Consider the following 18,984-nt stretch of genomic DNA (forward strand, 5'->3'; position numbering starts at 1 on the left):
CTACAGTGTATAGGTAACAACAGGTGTGTCTTATTAAACTCATAGTAAAACCAGGAATTGACCAAACTGCTCTGCAATGAGAGTCTTATTTCCATCCACAGGTTTACTATATTTAAATATAAATCTGAGTTTGAACTATCATTTAAGTGTGAAATTGAAATTAACTTAAGAACACTGTAATAATATGTTGTCTATTCATTCAATAAACTGATAAACTGTTATAAAACAAGTCTAAAACAGAAGCAGTATCAGTACAGGACATGACTCAGCACTACTTTATTGCAAAATAGTCAAACTTCTAACTGTGTACAGTATGTTGTGCAATGTTTGTCTGTGTCCTTTCCAAGAGATAGTGTTGTCATTGGATAACAGCCATACTGACCTCTGGTCACTTATGTACTATTGTACTGTAGACTGGCTCATATATTTGAGTTTTCCATATATAGAGGAGATTGGCTTGTTCATTGCGATGAAACTTGCAAGTGTCATAGGGTCATGTAGGGTCTGTCTGAATATTTTTCTGTACATCATACATTTTTACATCAATCTAGCCATGCACTTTTTCAATTCTGATTAAACTTGGTTTGGACATTTAGCATGAGTTAGTCTAGGGAAGGATGCATCTGTCCCTCTCTTTGTATCTAGCTTATATTTTTGCCTGTACATAATGATGTCATCTACATTTTATGTTACTGATGGCCGTGGCAGGTAACCAACACACTGATTTGTTTCTGAATGCTTCTTTGGTTTCTATACACTCAATATATGTTGAACAGCTTAGTTTTCTACTGAACCTTGTAAACTATGGGATCTTGGAGCTGACTAAAAACACAATATTCTACAACTGAACTGTGCAACAGTTGACATCAGTCCAGGTTTACCCTATGCCAGCTAAACCCATCACTGTATTGTTTATACAGTACTTGCTTAAGCAAGGTTTGTATTGACTTTGTGGGGTTGTTTCTTATTCAACTATGACTTTGATCTCCTCTGTTACATTCGATCTAAACCACCTTGCCTGTGCACACATTCAGTCAATATTACAAACAAGTATGGCTAGAACTAAGGAAATGCTCTCAAAAAACGCTTTAGTGATTTATGCTGTTCTCTGGACTGCATCTGCAGCAACATTTAGAGGTGAGGCATTTTCTTAAGCTGTTTGGTTTTGTTTCTTTTTCATGTGGGAATCTGTTGACTATTTACTTTGATGAATATCTTACTAATATTTTAGTTATTGCTTATTTTTGTAATCCATCCCTTCTGATGCATGTTCATATTGCAGTTTCCCAAATACAAAGTACTGTATTAATTAATAGCTAAAAACACAACAGTTTCATGTACAGTCATATGGTGGCAAACTAAAGGAACAAGTGTTTTTTGGACAGTGCTTCTATATGCGTGGACTGCCATTATAACGTTAGGATGCTTACCGTAACCCTGGTTCCCTGAAAGAGAAGATGACCACCAATTACATTATGTATGGGATGTGCCTGCCCATTGGGAAGGTATTGCTGAGCTTTTTTTACCAGAGCTGCCGTTAGGCCCCTTCCCGGGATGACGCACTCAGTCCCACCCACGAGAGAATAAAACTGTCATCCTAAGGAAGCCATTTCTCTTTCTCCATCGAACCCATGAGGGCGACCGATGCAACCTCATGGTTGGTGGTTGTCTTCTCTTTCAGGGAAATCAGGGTTATGATAAGTAACCTAACGTTCCCTTTCAATTTGAAGACAACCACCTGGCAAGCATCTAGAAGTCCGAGGTGCAAGCGTGCCAGTACTGCAGCTGTTGTGCCGAAAAGGGGATCTGAGGCCGCCAGCCTTCAGGGGCCCTGTTTGAGCTGCTAAGGCTGCGGTGGGGCAGTTTGGGGTTGCTGTTTAGGGAGCTGGCCCTGGAAATGCCTCCTGGGACGCTGGTGTGTGGGCTGGCCACGTCCTGGGTTCCTTCTGCTTGCCGGATGGGCCCGGTTGTTTGCTGCTGGTGTGCCCTGTAGGCGATCCCTTAGGTCACCCAGTGGAGTCGTGGGGACTGGAACTGTCCTGGTGACAGTTCGCATCTAAAGAGCTCACCAGCAGTTCGACCTGCCCCACATGGAAGTGCAAGGAGGGAGCAGCACGACCACCTGCCAGGATGCCTCGCGTTCCCGGTGGGATCTCTGTAAGATCTCCTCCATGTCTGGCCCAAAGGTATGTCCTGGGGAAATAGGCGCTTCTAGCAGCGTGGTCTTATCCGCATCAGGAACTCTGGCTTGTGACAGCCACAGCTGTCTAAGAGCCACAATCAAGCTAGCCAGGCTCCGGCCAAGAGCTTGCCCTTGGAAACCGGAGATCTGCAGCAGTGTGCTGGACAGGAGATGTAGCTCCTTGGCCACCAGCTCAGGGAGTGGGACCTCGCGCAGTACACTGTCCATAAAGGCTGTGAGCACACTCGCTGTGTTTGACAGGCAAGTTGCCTGCACCTCTGCGGCATACGCCCGCTTGAGATGCACTTCCAACACCTTGCATTGAGGGTTAGAGCACGCCAGGTCTCTAGCCAACCCACCCACCGGCAGGGCCTTAAATCAGGGTGCGATGGTGGAGTTTACTGGGGGAACCCCGCTAAGCCAAACTTTTCTGCGCCTTCTAGAGAGGCAAGCAGTGTGGCCTGCTTTAGCATGCAAGGACCTGACGCCGGACAATCCCAGGAGGAGTTGGGACTGCGGCCGGGGCCGCAGGTGCCTGTTTGGCCAAGAGCTCCAGGACCAGGGCCATCTGGGCTTTGAGGTCCATATTGTCCTGCCTAGAACGCTTCACCCATCTCGCTTGTAGAGATGGGAAGCAACTACAAGAGGCCTAAGCATTTGAGATGTCCAGCAGGGGTTCCTGGGACAGGTCATGGAGAAGGAGTTCTGGGGCTCTAAGAGCCGCTGATGATCCGGCCACTGAGGACACAGAACTCGCCTTCGTAGACACGTCCCTCTTGAGGGCCGAGGTGGCATGTTGGATGCCAAAGCACCATGCACTGAGGGTATGTTTATCCTCCTGCAGGAATTTTATCATTGCAGGCTGTGCAGGGGTGGAACCCCGACTTGCCTGACATGGGTCTGGTGTTCTGCATGGGGTGTGCACTGAACACCACTTGCACTGCGCTCAAGCATTGATTAATAGTGCGACGCCATGCACTCACCCACTAGCGCTGTAGCAGAGGGTACCGAAAACACGCTCACCGAGTACTGAACCGTTACATGCACCGAGCACCGTGCATTCGTGCACTAGCGCTGTAGCAGTGGCCACTAAGCAACGTGTGCACTGCTTGCAATGTGCGTACAAAGAGCACTGTGTGCACCGTGTACCATGCAGCTCTGTGACTGTGCACTGACGCTGTAGTGCTGGGCACTGTGTGCTGTATGCAACGAGTACTTTGCACACAGAGATACCTAAGTACCAAGGGCTATGCATGCACTGTGGTACAAAAGCTGGGGGGATGGGGGGTGGGGGGGGTGCGCAGCTACACAATTGTGCCTACCCTAACCGCACAATCACACAAACCCGGTCAGTGCTTAGTGTGCACCAGGGGGACACAAGGGCGAATGCCGCCGTGGGCGAGTTGAATCAGGCATCAAAAACACGGTAGGATAGATAGTAAAGGGGAGAGCACACTGTTTGTTAACAAGGCACGATTCACCAAGGTGGGTGGACCTACGTAGCCGGCGAGGCCTAGCCTGGTGGAGGAGAGAGCGGCTGGAAGAGTCACTCAACAGCAGGGATATGGCAAGGCCTAACCCCGTGGAGGAACTCTGTACTCTCAGAAAGAAATAGACAACCACTCTCGGGTAACTGCACAGGCAGTCGCTCACACACGACTGACAGATAGCAAACAGCGACCTAACACGCAAGCAAAGAGGCCGCTGGAATACAGAAAGGCAAAAAGCTCGGTCTTTTCAAAGTCGTTGATTCGGGGAAAGCGGTGAGCCAGCATGCAGCACGAGTGCAAGAGAAATACAATCGACTCGATTCGACTCGAGAAGTTCTTTTCTATCAACACGCTCAGCTCAACACAGAGGTCATACCGTACCATCTTGAGAAGAAAAAGAGAATAGGCTTCCTCAAGATGACAGTTTTATTCCCTCGGTGGGTGAGACCAAGTGCAAAATCCCAAGAAGGGGCATATTGGCAGTTCTGGTATAGAGAGCGCAACGATACCTACTGTGGGCAGGTAATGGGTTTTCTATTTGTTTTACATAGAAAATACTGAAACTTTAATTATTGCGGGAATGTATTTTCTAATGATTTATTTTAGGAGGTGCAGTTGCAGATCCAGTCGTGTCCACTGCGTACGGCAGTTTGAAAGGGCAGCTCTCCTCTGTGAAGGGTACAGACCGAGTCGTTCACGAATACTTAGGAATTCCTTTTGCCAAACCCCCTTTGGGATCACTGAGGTTCTCGGCTCCCCAGCCACCCGAACCATGGGACAGAATCAGAGATGCCACCAACCAACCGGCTATGTAAGTAAAAAATTGTGCTTTTTTCAGTCCTGTTGTGCTTTCATTATTAATGTTATTACTATTTATTTATTTGGCAGATGCCTTTATGCAAGGCGACTTACAGGTGTTACAGGGCAGTACAGTGTTACAAAGCAAGATTGATATTTAAATAGTTTACAGTAAGTGCAAATAATACTAATGAAATACAATCTGAACTAGGGTGCACCAATGGCCTATTAGTAGAGCAATAGAGCAAGGATCTAGTAAAGTGATGCTTAGGTCAGGCAAGTCCACTTCATAGTAGGAGGTGTTTTTTTCATATTTATCGTTTGGCTACTCTTGTAATTTATATAGTTTGCATAACTTCTATGGTGCAAGAAATTTCAAAATATACCATCTAGAATATTTCCTAAAACTAGTCTCCAACACTCTATTTCAGTGATGACAAGCTAAAGACTAAAGCCAAGAAGAAAAAAATAAACTGTGGTGCAATTTTTTGGCTTCCACTAAATTGCCAATCAAAATGTTAATGCATATTCGCCTCCAGCAGCTTCTGTGAGCTGGAGACTCTGGTAATGCCCTTTGTTTTATGGTTGCAGGTGTCTACAGAACATGCAGCACACAGCACAGTTAATGGAGGCTGTCATGTTGGAGTTTCCAATGCCAGCCACCTCAGAGGACTGTTTATATCTGAACATATACACCCCCGGAGAGGCAGTGGCGAAGGAGGCCAGACTGCCTGTAAGCAACATACACAGTTACTGCTTGGCAACGGAGGACAGTACATTCATTCCTTTTACATGTTCTGTGAATGAATAGAATAGAAAACAATTGAATGAAAAAAGCCATTTGCTTATGCTTTATGATAATGACAGACTCCCGTATAATACTCTAAAGAGCCCTTTACCTTTGTATGAATCCTGCACGGATTTTCACCCCAGAGATGATTTTTTGAACCCTTTTAGAATCACTGAAAAACTTTTTTTTATTTTTATTTTTTTTAAAGGTCTGCAAAGGGTTGGTTTGTAAACTGTCAGGAGGAGGGCTCACCTCAGTTCTGTCTTGAACACCCTAACCCTTAAATTCAGTCTTGGGCCTCTCTCAAGCAGAGGCTGACAGTTTTGTCAAATTGTGTGGTGGTTTTGTAATTTCCGGCAGGGAATGGCAAAACCAAACCTATTTGACTTGTTGCCTAAACCAGACTTAAACTCAGGCCTCCGTATGGGGAAAGGTTTCTGTGCTCATTTGGTAATCAAAATCTGAAAACTTGGTTATAAAATACAGTGCTTTTATTATTTATTATTGCTAGCATCTTGACAGGAGGTGCTTTATTCCAGGTTATGGTTTGGATTCATGGTGGGGGCTTCAAAATGGGTGGAGCCTCCCAGTACGATGGATCAGTGCTGGCTGCCTATGAGAATGTGGTGGTTGTTGTGATTCAGTATAGACTGGGAATACTGGGATTTTTAAGGTAAGAAAAGAACAGATTTCTCCATTTTGTCAGTACCACAGTGTGACAGAAAGACAATGATTTTTTGTGGTAAATCTATGAGGGCACTAAGTAACAGGAACAGAATACCTTGGACTGTTTGGCCTGACTCTTCATTCCTAGGATTAAAAGGAAGTGGGTCATTTAGAAAGGGGGCGGAACTTCGGTGCATTAACTCATCGACCTGGAAGGGAAATGATGTGGCAGCCCCGGGCTGGAGGAGCGGCTAACAAGGGGTCATGGGTGACAGTATAAATAGGGGATGAAGCGATGTAATCTGTTCCTTCATTTTGGTTAGAGAACAACCTGGAAGCACCTGTGTTTTGTGTGGAGAAAATCGTGAGTGTTTTGTTTGTTTATTGTCATGTCGGAATAATACTGTTTGTGATTATTTAGATGGCTAAACACGATCCAGAAGTTGTTGCTAAAGGCCAGCACCAACCTGGACAACACTGCACTTTGTTTGCACTAAAGTACTGTATTTTCACCACAAGCACTAGAGCACGCACTGTGGACGGGTGTTTGTGTTCATGTATGTGTTACGTGTGGGTGAACTAAAAACGGGACTGTTATTATTTCAGGGCCAACCCGCGGATTACAGATAAGCAATACACACCGCTGTATTGCTCCTCATTGACATTGTTATTATTTACTGTTGTTTGCAATCAGGCATTTGGATTACAAAATACAACCATTAAACAACATGCACCTGGATTATAATTGTTAGTCTGTTTATTGATCACCTGCACCTGCACACTGTTAACCACTTTGCCACACACAAGTATCATTTTCTGTAGGAATACATTGTCCTTTGCACTGGTCGTTTCTGTATGTGTGTGTCCAGAGAACCATCTTATCCACTTATCCAGTTGTGAAGAAAGCATATAAAGTAATATTGTTTGCATTTTTTTTGATAGCACCAGTGATGAGCATGCCCGTGGGAACTGGGGTTTCCTGGACCAAGTGGCAGCCCTGCGGTGGGTTCAGGAGAATATCAAGAGCTTTGGAGGGGATCCCAATTCCGTGACCATTTTTGGAGAATCGGCTGGAGGGGGCAGTGTGTCTGCACATGTATGTAACTATAGTCTGTCTGTGCTTTTCTCCATGGGTAAAAGACGAGTTCATCAGATTATTGCTAGGATAGAGGCTCTGCCAAATAGACAAGTGTGGCTATGACTATAAAGCAGACCTACAGAAACGAGCCATTTGAATAAATCATGTTTATGAGAACCAGTACATGCACATTCAAAGGGTTATCATAATCACATATTGCATGTACACAGATTGTTTTAAACAATCAAATGATCTGATAATACCCAAATGCAATCCGAAAGGTCTGTATGATTAAAGTTCAGTGAAGTTTTTGTGTTTACCATGTGGCAGACAGACCTTAAAAATGGTCGCCATAAGCCTTATAACCTACAGCACTTGAGTCCCTAAATTGCTCCTGTGGTAGAGGCACAACTTCATGGTGTGCAAGGTGAATCATACAGGTTAGGGTTAGGGTTACATCCTGGTTATGCAGAGCTGTTGATTTTCGCTGGGTCTTCCATGCAGAATCCAATTGCAATGCATTATGTTACAGCGGATCCTAATGGTTAGGCACAAGTGAGTTTACCAGCATGGTGGCAGTTGTCAATCCCGAAATCTGCTCTCAAACCCCAGGGAGTAAAAAGGCAATTGGCCTGGTCATGGGATCGGAGGACGATCTTGTGGGGGATTGTCAAGGACACACTTTACCACTAGCTGTTGAGAGCATTACAATCTGGTGACATATAGAAATTCTTGTTAGTTACGTCACTCTTCAATTTTTTGCTGTGTATGTAGGTATGGTGGTCTACTTTTTTTAGGATACTGATTGCTCCAGTTTTGTATTTACAGCCGTGGCAGGAGGGTGTATGTTACTGACATGTTATTTTTTTAGGTTTTGTCTCCCTTATCGTCTGGCCTGTTCCACAAGGCAATATCTGAGAGTGGAGTTGCAATTTTATCAAGCCTCATCACCACTAATCCACAGCTTATAAACAAGGTATTATACACAGTAAAACAAATATGCTGGCTATACCATGTGCACCGATGGCTTTATTCGATTAAAGTTCTGCTGTTTGTGTCTAGATGTTTGCTAATGTGACTGGCTGCGATGACAAGGACTCAGCAACTCTCGTCAAGTGTTTAAGAGGGAAGAATGAAGAGGACCTTTTGAGGGCAACTAATACAGTTAGTATTGATAATATAGACAGATAGATGCTAGAGAGAGAGGCAGAGAATAATTGATGACAGGCAGCATATTATGATGCTGTACAATTCCATGCAACAGAGAAAAAAAAAAAAAGATAACATTTTAACTGCCTTTTTTCATGCATCTACACATATTTCTATTAAATCTCCTAACAAACAAATACAGCAACTGACAATTGAGAAAAAGAAAAATCTGCTTTGGGGTATACATTTGTAAAAAAAAATCTATCTACAAAAAGTCATTATTTTGCCCAGCTTTGTTCCTGAACAGACAGTACAGTATATGCGTTTATGTTCTCAAGGTTAAACTACATTGATGCCGTCATCAGGTTACTTGGTCGCTTTACTTTTTCGTGAGGATTAATTGATTGTATGCGTGTGCCTGCTGTTCTCTCTTGTAGATAAAGTTCATAAACATTGCAGACACAATCGATGGAGTGTTTCTACCCAGCCCGCTTGAAGAGATCGTGAAAACACAGAAATTCAACATGGTCCCCTATCTGTTAGGAGTGAACAACCACGAAACAGGCTGGCTGATTCCAAAGGTACAATCCAACTTGCCTTGATAGAACTGCATCCAAACCTTCTTAATATCCCTCCTATTACTATCACCCTAGGATTATTACAGCCACAAATATCCCAGACACTGGAGACAAGCTCCTGATGATATAACTTCAGCTGATGTTATTATTATTATTATTATTATTATTTAGTCATTTTGCAGACACTTTTATCGAAAGCTATTTAGAGACTAGGGGGTAAACTACAGTTCAACAGCTGTTGCTGCAAAGTCACTTACAATAGGACCTCGTTTTTTACATCACATCTGAAGGACGGAGTACAAGGAGGTTAAGAGACTCGCTCAGGGTCACACACAGTGAGTCAGTGGCTGGGATTTAAACTGAAAACTCCTGGTAACAAGCCCCTTTCTTTAACCACTGGTTAATATCAATCACATTTAACACCCCACTCACTTTACAGTATTGATAGGTTTCAAATGTAAAGTACACCAGCATAGAGCGTCGCGATGTGTATCTGTTCAGCTTTCTTATTTTTTTTAGTAAAATGGTGCTGAAAGACCGGCCATGTTCTTTACCTGGTACAGAAAGATGAGCCAGTGTAAAACTACTGCATTCTTTCAAACACATTTCTTCAGGAGCCATTGCTTACCATTGCCGTTGCTTCTTCTCCTAATTAAAATCCGCTCTTAAGCTCGGTAAATTCTCTCAACTGGCCCATCACTGAAAAGCCTGGCCCGTCTTTCTACACCAATGCCAAAATGTGTTCTACATGTACAGAGTAATAGACTGTGAATTCAAAATATACATTTTATTAATGCACACAATGGCAATCGATGCAATGCCCTGTACTATATTGAGTTCCACAAAACAGACATACTTCTTGTACAGTTTAAACACTCCTTCTGTGTTTTATAAACTGTTTGGAATGCATTTGAGACTTTCATGCCATAATCATTTTATTAAATTGTATTCATTGTAGAACTCGTGGCCCTTTCATAGTAGAAAAGATGTATCAGTCAATATATTTAAGTCAAGATTAAAGCCTTGCTTTTATAGATTAGCCTTTTTAACCTGCATGATTGTTTGCATCTATTTTATGTGCTTATTTTTGTAATTGTGTTTTATATATCGTTCTTAATAATTTCTTGTATTCGGATTGTTTTATTGATATTATTATTTTATTGTTACTTTGTAACATGCTTGACACTGCAGAGTACTTTCTGTTTATGTGCTAAATATTGATATTTATTATTCAATATTGATTCTGTATTTGCTTTTTTAAAATTGTATCTTAACCAGTAAACTGCATCTTTGGTATTGTGTATCATATTATTATTCCAGAGATTATTCCCTCCTGGTTGGGAGGCAGGAGTAGAGAAAGATCAAGTAATGGCTGTCATGAATAAGATGTTTACAGCTAAGGTGAGACTTTCTGACTTTCTGTTTGTTTCATGTTCCTTATTACTTTAAAAAGAATTCACGTTATGCATTATCCATAGTTGTTTTGTTTTTTTTAAATGTAACTAAAATATATTATGTTTTTTCTTTTTTTTTTTTTTTACCGTAATGTATCAAGTTACTGAAACATGTAGAAGAATGTAATCGAATTACAGTAATATGTTACATATAATGCATTACTCTTCCAACCCTAGCCAGCCCTACCTACATTAATAAAGACGAAGCTGGTGGGACTGGCAGATGGAGATTGACATTGATTCTATTCTATGCGCTTCTATTTTAGCTGGCAGTGAACGAGCTTATTGCTGCTGAATATTTCAGAGACACAGAAGACCCAACGAAACTCCGAGACCTGGCCACTGAAATGCTTGGAGACATATTTATAGTTCTGCCAACTATTAATGCTGCCAAGTATCACAAAGGTGCAATTTTAAAGGCATAATAATTTTCTTGCAATGTATCCATCCTCACCATTGTAAATCCGCTTCCTGTGTAGCATGAACTAAGGCTGCATCTTACTGCTTAACCCTCGTGTTCTGTGTTGGATATAGGACTCTGGGTTAAAGTTTCCCAAAGCAAAGTGTGATAGTGCAGTGACATTTTTCCTAGTGTACCAAGGCCTTAATCTGACTTTTCATTGTCAGTTTATGGCTTTGGTACGGCTTTAAATATTCTTCCAATCAGCTTTTAAAAGAGTTACTGTGGAAGTAGATTGCCACTGATTGGTACTCATTTGTAAACATGAGGGAAGGACAGCTTTTCTTGATTTGTAATCAACACTAATGAATGGATTTATTGCTGACAAATACTTCTTAAAGGCAATTCAGAGTACAGGTATGGTACGGTAAAGTATGTTTAAAAAGCATGGCAAATTATAAAAAATGTATAGTATAACCGTGGAAAACTGTGCGTATAATACCATGGTAAACCTTTAGAAGTGACAGGCAATAGTTTTTCCTCAAACTTATAAGGCTCCCCGCAAAAGCAAAGGCAAATCTAAAACAAAATAAATGAAACATCAAGTGTCAATTTACACAGGCCCATTAAATCAGACTGCAGTGTACACAACATGATAGCAGTCTCATATAACCAATATGTTGAATGATCCAATAATCGGCTTGTATGTGTTTGAAAGTTTAGTATCCACTGAATGATTCATTGCTTTTGGTTATACACTGTTCTCACCATACAAAAAAAAAATCAGCTGCAGCAGTTTTTACTCCTTCCTCTTCCAGAGGCTGGTGCGCCAGTATACCTGTACGAGTTTCAGCATCGCCCCAGTATCTACAAAGACAAAAGACCCAGCTTTGTGAAAGCAGATCATGGAGATGAGATTAACTTTGTCTTCGGAGGTTGTTTCTGGAATGGACAAGTTAAGATCCCAGGTAATGTCAGAGACTACACAACGGAAGATATTTATAACACATATTTTACCAATGCTATACTGATGTGTCTTTTTTATAATAAATAATGCTGAGGTCTTTTCTTATTGTTGTGCTTCTCTAGTAAATATAAATGTATTGGACATTTTGAAGACTTAGAGAAAGACTGCTAACAGAAATGCTCATTATAGAAAAGTTTATTTTTGTATTTACTATAGATCTAAATAACATCACCCATTAAATAACTCAAGCAGGAGCATCCTAGGGTTTTAAATACTGGCACTGTTAGATATTGTATCTTCACAACCTTGATACACCCTATTTTAATCAGAGGTACTCAGATCCACCACTGTTTAGATCAACGGAATAGATCCCTGCTCATGCAAACAGAAAACAACAAACTTCATTTTTTTTTTAATTTGTTTTTGTCAGTGGTATCTCCCAGAACTTTTGCAGTCAGTAAGAATCAGTGGTAAAAACAAATCTGTTTCCAACAGTTCCCCTAACCAAGGAGGAAAAGAAGCTGTGTAGGGTGATGATGGCGTACTGGGCTAATTTTGCTAGAAATGGGTAAGAACTTTTACATTGCCAGACAGAGTGTTGCGTATTTAAAGACCCTTAAAGGTGTGGTTTTCCATAGTCATTTTAAAATATAGAGATGTAACAATGAATTGAGTACGGGTACTGGAATAGTTTATTGATCTCCATGTTTTTTTTGTGTGTGCTTCTCAGTTAAATTAATTAATAGATGAATTGCCACGTTGCCCTATTTGAAACCTCATGTGGCTAGCTACCCCAGAACACATACTTCTTGCTTTTTAGTAATAATTTTTTCTCGTTGCATGTGTTACATTGCTGTGTGATGACATGTACATGTACCTTTTCAGTTATATCTTGTGAAGAGTCTACACATCTTTTTTCTTGCTTTTGCATGCTAAATTGTTCTGAATCAACAGATTAGTTTCTGTCTGATATTCAACTAGGAAATTGGCCACTGATTGCATCTCTATTGAAATGTAATCTTTTTAATGTTTTGCTTCTGGATCAGTAAAGACTGTGTATGACTTACTGAAAAAGACTAAAGAACTGAATTTTAGTGTGAACTAATTGTAACTGTGTGGAAACTGCATTTTGTTGTTATAATAAGGGCAAACTACTGTATCAACTTATACCCTACATCAATGGTTTTCAATCCTGGTCCTCATCTACCCTAAAACATCCAGTTTTGTACTAGTATAGTTTTCCACTGCACATAAGACAACACTTATAGACAGCCTCTCAGTTTAAATCGGTTTATTACAGTAATTGCACTATGCTATGCTCAACAGTGCTTTATGCATTGCAGATGTATCTGATGGAAACCAAACCTGGTGCAGGGTTCACAAGCACTGCTACACGACCTGCTCGGTGACATTTACCTTTATGCATGTTTGATTTTCAGGACTCCCAATGGGGATGGGTTGGTGCACTGGCCAGTCTATGACAAGAATGAAGAATACATGGCCCTCGGTTTAGAGCAGAAGAGCGGGAAGAAGCTCAAGGGAGACATCATGACGTTTTTAACAAACCTCCTGTCTGAAAAAAATAAAGAAACTAGTGAAGAAAATGGAGAGCAGAGTGCCTTGTAGATTAGTCTGTCAGCAGCTCAGCTCATACAAGGGTTTTAAAAGCAGAACCATGACGTTTGTTTAATCAAATTAATTACATATCAGCACTTTTTTTTTTTTACAAAGAATAAATTGTGTTGAGCAGTAAATGAATGGAAGTACGGTTACCTTTCTTTGTGATGTTGGTGCTAATGTAATCACTGCAGTCAAGGGCTGAAACATCAATCAAGACCAAGTCTAAATACATGCTGCTTATTGGTGCCAACAGGGGGCAGTATAGCTTTACAGTGTTTATTGCAACTGAATAATGACAGACTCCAAATCCTGAAGTTACATTGTAGCCATCCAGCTATTGTAGTAGTTTATTCTTACATTTCATAGAAATGTATTTTTAAACTTAGAATTTCAATGTGGGAATTTTATAATGCTGGTTTTCAATCCATCAGCCTCTGGGTTATGGGCCCAGCACATTACTGCTGCACCACACTGCTAGACACAGAACGCAGACCGTTTTCTCTTTATTTGAACATTCCTGCATGTATATTTCAGTAGCTTAGTGCTTTTGTGTAGATTTTACATTGTAGAAAAACAGTTTGTTTTGCTGATTTTTAATAACATGTATAGCCTGCATCCACAGGCCATTCATAGCTTCTCAAATTTACAGTAAAGGCAGCCAGCACAGACACAGATGATTACAACATCCTGCAGCACAACTGTTTCATGGAAATACCAACGATTCAGCCGCTGTAGGGGTTACTCTCAAACAGCTGTGAAAGAATTTGGCCCAAGCTCCAAGTGGAAGGAGTTAGCCATTGCCTTATATAATTTACTATACATGGTAAAAGCATAGTATTGGAAAACTAAAATGTATGGCATGGTAAAGTATGGTAGGTGCACATAAATCCACGGCATGATAACTTGAAATGGGTTGTGTGTGTAATTATATATTATATATATATAGTATATATATATATAATATATATATATATATATATATATAGTCTGTGTAATGTTACATGGTCCACTGCACCAGAAAAACAATGAAGCCACTTGCTCACCTCATAGGAACATATATCCCCAAGCTGCCATCTTTATTATGTGTTTAGCACCCCAACTACAAGCATGCCTCAAATATAAACCTTTATAGCAGATACTTTCTTTAAAGGTTAATTATGTGTGGTACTTGTGGCTCTTCACCTCAGTTCTAATCCAGGACCTTGTCCCATAAATGTTCTTAATAATTTAAGCACCTGGTTCCTTGTTTTAAAAAAAAAAAAAAAAAAAAAAAAAAAAAAAAATCAGGACTGTTCAAATAAAGGATATGGCTGGACTTAACGTACAGTCCTGGACTGAAATTCATTGAAAGAGCAATAGATGCACTTGGAGTAAAATATCTAGATATATAATTGTTGTTTATGACAAAAGGAAGAAATCCTGCTGAAACAGTAGCGACGGCTACTGCAAAAGGGGGATAAGATACTGTGTTTTTGCCGGACGGGTATTTTCACAGAATGGCTGCAGAGCAGCGGCGATTAATAGAATGTGTCCTTTTGGGAACACGAGACGCTGAGATAGATGCAAAAAGAAACACATCTTCGTGTTTCACCAGCAAAATTGGCGAACTGCCGGTAAGAGAGGAAATGCTTTTAAAATAATAATCACGCTACTGAAAAACTGTGCTAGAAGAAAAATACATAGTAGCATGTGTGTTCGTTAAGATTCTGTATTCAAAATTGAGAATTGCGTGTTTTCCCAGTCGTATTAGGACGGTCTGAAATAACTTAATTATGCCTCCGTTTTTCGTGTATTTTAGGTGAGGACAAACTTTTGTTAACATTTTAAGGGCAAGACTAACCGCGTTAGGAGTTCAAAAGCCCGGTGATTCCAAAATCAAGTCCCCGGTTTCAAACAACTACTATTGATAGCACTAAAAACAAATTACTTAAACGCGTAAAATGAAATAAAAACAACACGTGTGTTTGTTTTATGTAACTTTCAAACTCCCAAGTACCGAAAACATGACATTTCTGTAATATTAAAATAAGTAAATAAGGATGGGCCTATTGTCTGCTTGTTTTGACTTCCACGTGGTTTCATACATGTCGCTTTCTAGTAGACAATTGTTAATCTCCATATGGTTAATATAACTGGTATCAAACAGGAATCTCAGTTTAACAACATTAAATTGTAATAATACTTAGCAGGTAACTAGATGTGGTTTCGTGGTTTATGGGTGGTATTGTTACACTATGGTAAGGAACTACTAAACGGTGGTGCTAAGACAAATGTGCGGGCCAGTGGCGCAATGGATAACGCGTCTGACTACGGATCAGAAGATTCTAGGTTCGACTCCTGGCTGGCTCGACTTTTTATTTCTATTTTTTAATTAAATAATTATAATTTATTTTATAAATAGTCTAAAACATACATATTACAAAATATGACAATAAAGTCACTATGTTTTTTTGGTTTTGTTTCTATATTCTTTTCAGAACTGTTTTCCGTCATTGACACTGCGCTATCCTTCTTGCTCGATTTGTAATGGCATCCTTGTTCATGTTGTGCAAGTATACTGCCCCCTAGAGGGTTCACCCTATCATCGCACCTTAAACGTGTTTGCATGCCCAAGCAGAGAATGTTTTGGAAAATCAGAAAGGTGAGTATAAGTCAATCAAAATGCGCTCCAAAAATCTCAGAGGGCACTACAGTACAGTATAAAATATTGCCTTGGAAGTAGGAGGCTGCATTATTTTTAAACACCAGTTTTAACAGTTTATTCATGTTTCACTGCAGTTTGCATTTGTAAAACATGTAAGGTTGGTTTCACAAACCCCAGCCAGAACTTGTACTATGGTAGCAAGGGTAAAAATAAGACTCCCATTGCATGGCAAGTTGCTTTATTCCTGGTTTTACTATGAGTTTAATAAGATCAAGCTTGTATTAAACTGTGGAATGGGTGAATCTGCTATGCAATAGGAGTATTATTTCCATCCTTGACTAAGGTAACGTTTGATATTCCAAGGATAGCTCAGTGAAACCAGTTCTGACATTATCATTGCCACTTCTGAAATGTCTCTGTTTCTCTGTAGTTGGACAGTGTTGCGTTCCCAGTGTTTGGAAACAGAAGCTGCACAGGCACAAGAACCTAAAGCCAACCAGGTACAGTTAAAAACTAAAAAAAGGGTATTGCATCATTAGTATCAAATGCAGGGATGGAAATAAGACTCCCGTTACATAGCAGTCTGACCCATTCCTGGTTTTACTATGTGTTTAATGAGACACACCTGAGTGTGTTGCCTAATCACTGTGGCTAATCAAGCTGTTAGTAAAACCTGGACTGGGTGAAGGGACTGCAACAGGAGTCGTATTTCCATCGTTGAAATGAATCAAGTAAATCCTCCATGACACTCATTATCCAATAAACAGCAGTATAACAAGTTTTCTTTTTATAAGTACTTCTATAACAGTGCTGTAATTTTGTGAAGCATGTTCAAACTTCTTCCTATTGTTTGAATACACTACAGATGGTAAGGTGAAAGGTTTTTGCCACACATGTTTTTTTGGAATGAGGTCATTTAACGCTATGGCTGGTCAGTTTAGATTTTTTCTTTTTTGCTCAGCAATGAATTTAGATAAATGCTAGTTAGAGGGAATTAAAACTTGGAGTATTGGAGCAAAGGAGTAAAAAAAGGTTATCAGCAAAAACAGCGTAAGAATGTACGGGAAAGGTTAATAATTCTATTAGGGGGCAAGGTGGCGCTGCAGCCTAATTCACCTTCCTTTCAACTGACTGGGATCCAGATGAGGATGAAGTCAGAGTTGTGAGGGTTAGCCTCTCATGGTGCCTGTCTGCCATTTTCCCTCACCTGAGCACTACATTAACCAAACATTAAATTAAATAAATAACACAAAACTAACAGAGGCCTCAATACACCAGGAGAGGCCCTATCAGAGGCTCTATTTGGTTAAAAACTACCACTGACAAGCAAATAAACACACTTTTTACCACTTTTAATACAGGAGACTACCGTGGCAACCAGAGACTGGTGTGAGGGAGCAGACGACTGGGGCATGGACGATGAGACAGAATCTTCAGCGCCCCCTGCCAGTAGCTCCATGGAAACGGACTTCACGAGCCAGCTGCAAGACCTCAACCTGAGAGAGCAAACACAGAGCTTCGTGCCTGCAGGAGAGGGGCTGCTCCTCCCGGGCCCTGTACCCACCTTCCAGCCCTACTACATCAGTGTGGTGGACGAGGGGGAGTTCTTTGTCGATGCAGATATGGACCATGCGCAGAGATTACTGAAAGAGTATCAGAGAAGAGAGGGGGTTGACGTGCAACAGTTAATAAGGTAAGTAAGTGATTGGTTTGTGCACTTCTTCTACTGTGTCACCTTTTGAATGTGGTATTCTTTTATGACTTGTGTACTGTATCGTGCTGTACGTATACCTACAAACTTTGTTTAACATAGTCGTGGTAATTTGCCAGGATAGATAGCCACAGATATTTTCTCTGCCAGGGCAGGATTAGCTGCACGTCTGAAGTGTTTTGGTTGGGTCATTTTCTGATTATGTTCTGTTTTCCTTTCAGCTGTGATGGTGAAGGAGAGAGCGAGAAATATGAGAAAAGAAAAGCCAGACATGGAGACGAAATCTTCCTCAAGTTCATGAAAAAAATATCAGTATGTCAAGCACAAGTGTTGAGGTAATTCTTTAATCGCAGCCTCCCACAATCATCTTTAGATTCAGTTTGGTCTCAGTTAAATGAAGAATAATGGTGAAAACTTACTTATAAAAAATGCTCCTTATAAAAAACGTACTTCAGTATACCTGGGTAAAGGCATACAGGTGGTATAGCACAGTAAAATCTAAGTGAAAGCATGACAAGCATAGCAATTTACAGCACTTTTCTTTGTAATTTCTATACCTCAGTTTAGGTTTCAGGGATGCATATTGCACCACATATATTCTCAGACAAAGTTTCTTTATTGATTGTTCCACCATCAGGGCTTGGCACTCTCCCTGCTTATCAGTAGATATTTGGAAAGGTGAATCGATTTTATCAAAGGAAACTAGCAGAGTGAATTTGAAAATGTGATCAATGTAAACTTTTTCCCTTCCCAGATATTCTCGGAAGGGTCAGCCCTTGTTTATCACCGCCCCTCCCTCCAACGTGAAGCAGATGGCCCCTTGTTGTCAGAGCTGTGGCAGCCCGAGAATATTTGAGTTCCAGATTATGCCTGCTTTGGTCAGCATGCTCAAAAGTATCAACGCAGACGGTTGGTGTTTTTTAAAAAAAAATGGACTTATCAAGTCAACAGTATAATATCAGACAGTCACCATGCTGACATCTCATGTAGAAGTTTCAAACCACAGTGTGTCAGTTAGTGAGTGCCCCTTGGTTTCCAGATGGGGAATGAGAACCTGTGACACAAGTGTTCAAGTAAGGCCTCTGACATCATAATGCAATGCAATGTTCCAAAGAAACCCTGTACTTTTGAGTTGATCTGTGCCCCATTTTTAGCAAATGTGGGAGAAATCTGTATGATGCCTGATACAAACCTTTGCTTTTCAGGTTTGACGGTGGAATTTGGGACTGTTTTAATTTACACCTGCGAGAAGAGCTGCTGGCCACCCAGCAATCAGACACCTTTGGAGGAGTTCCTGTTTGTACAGGCAGACCCTGATCAGAAGCTTTTTAAATAAAAGAATGCCGACTCTGCACTGTGCTGTTTTTTTATTAAACCATTCAGCATGTGAGACTGCAACCCCCCCCCCCCCCAGCCCCCCCAGCTGAGATTGGGATATTTGGGGTTTTCTGTCAGGT

The 18,984-nt window shown here is 40.8% G+C and overlaps 2 protein-coding genes and 1 non-coding gene across 3 annotated transcripts; all 3 read left to right on the forward strand.

Moving 5' to 3' along the window:
- Positions 1-987: 987 nt before the first annotated feature.
- On the forward strand, positions 988-13,310 carry LOC121325406 (carboxylesterase 5A-like). The gene is made up of 13 exons (XM_041267858.1): positions 988-1,137; positions 4,279-4,483; positions 5,062-5,203; positions 5,800-5,933; positions 6,869-7,022; positions 7,876-7,980; positions 8,067-8,168; positions 8,591-8,734; positions 10,052-10,132; positions 10,452-10,590; positions 11,404-11,553; positions 12,048-12,120; positions 12,992-13,310. The coding sequence occupies exons 1-13, from the start codon at positions 1,053-1,055 to the stop codon at positions 13,176-13,178; spliced, it is 1,701 nt and encodes a 566-aa protein (XP_041123792.1). The 5' UTR covers positions 988-1,052; the 3' UTR covers positions 13,179-13,310.
- A 1,159-nt stretch (positions 13,311-14,469) lies between these two features.
- LOC121325354 (programmed cell death protein 2-like) lies at positions 14,470-18,881 on the forward strand. Its single transcript, XM_041267788.1, has 7 exons — positions 14,470-14,785; positions 15,650-15,813; positions 16,247-16,316; positions 17,178-17,509; positions 17,749-17,862; positions 18,282-18,436; positions 18,733-18,881. The coding sequence occupies exons 1-7, from the start codon at positions 14,669-14,671 to the stop codon at positions 18,861-18,863; spliced, it is 1,083 nt and encodes a 360-aa protein (XP_041123722.1). The 5' UTR covers positions 14,470-14,668; the 3' UTR covers positions 18,864-18,881.
- Positions 15,449-15,521, forward strand: trnar-acg. Its single transcript has one exon. It is a non-coding gene; the product is annotated as a tRNA-Arg (tRNA).
- Positions 18,882-18,984: the final 103 nt, after the last annotated feature.

This window comes from Polyodon spathula, chromosome 13, assembly GCF_017654505.1.
Source record: "Polyodon spathula isolate WHYD16114869_AA chromosome 13, ASM1765450v1, whole genome shotgun sequence".
Classification (NCBI taxonomy): domain Eukaryota; kingdom Metazoa; phylum Chordata; class Actinopteri; order Acipenseriformes; family Polyodontidae; genus Polyodon; species Polyodon spathula.

What these genes read in the sequence shown, in the direction of transcription:
- LOC121325406 (XM_041267858.1), top strand. Translation starts at nt 1,053, where the DNA reads ATGGCTAGAACTAAGGAAATGCTCTCAAAAAACGCTTTAGTGATTTAT. An exon ending in ATCTGCAGCAACATTTAGAG is followed by an intron (nt 1,138 to 4,278) that starts GTGAGGCATTTT and finishes GATTTATTTTAG; the next exon opens with GAGGTGCAGTTGCAGATCCA. An exon ending in GCCACCAACCAACCGGCTAT is followed by an intron (nt 4,484 to 5,061) that starts GTAAGTAAAAAA and finishes TTATGGTTGCAG; the next exon opens with GTGTCTACAGAACATGCAGC.
- LOC121325354 (XM_041267788.1), top strand. Translation starts at nt 14,669, where the DNA reads ATGGCTGCAGAGCAGCGGCGATTAATAGAATGTGTCCTTTTGGGAACA. An exon ending in TGTTTTGGAAAATCAGAAAG is followed by an intron (nt 15,814 to 16,246) that starts GTGAGTATAAGT and finishes GTTTCTCTGTAG; the next exon opens with TTGGACAGTGTTGCGTTCCC. An exon ending in CAAAAGTATCAACGCAGACG is followed by an intron (nt 18,437 to 18,732) that starts GTTGGTGTTTTT and finishes TTTGCTTTTCAG; the next exon opens with GTTTGACGGTGGAATTTGGG.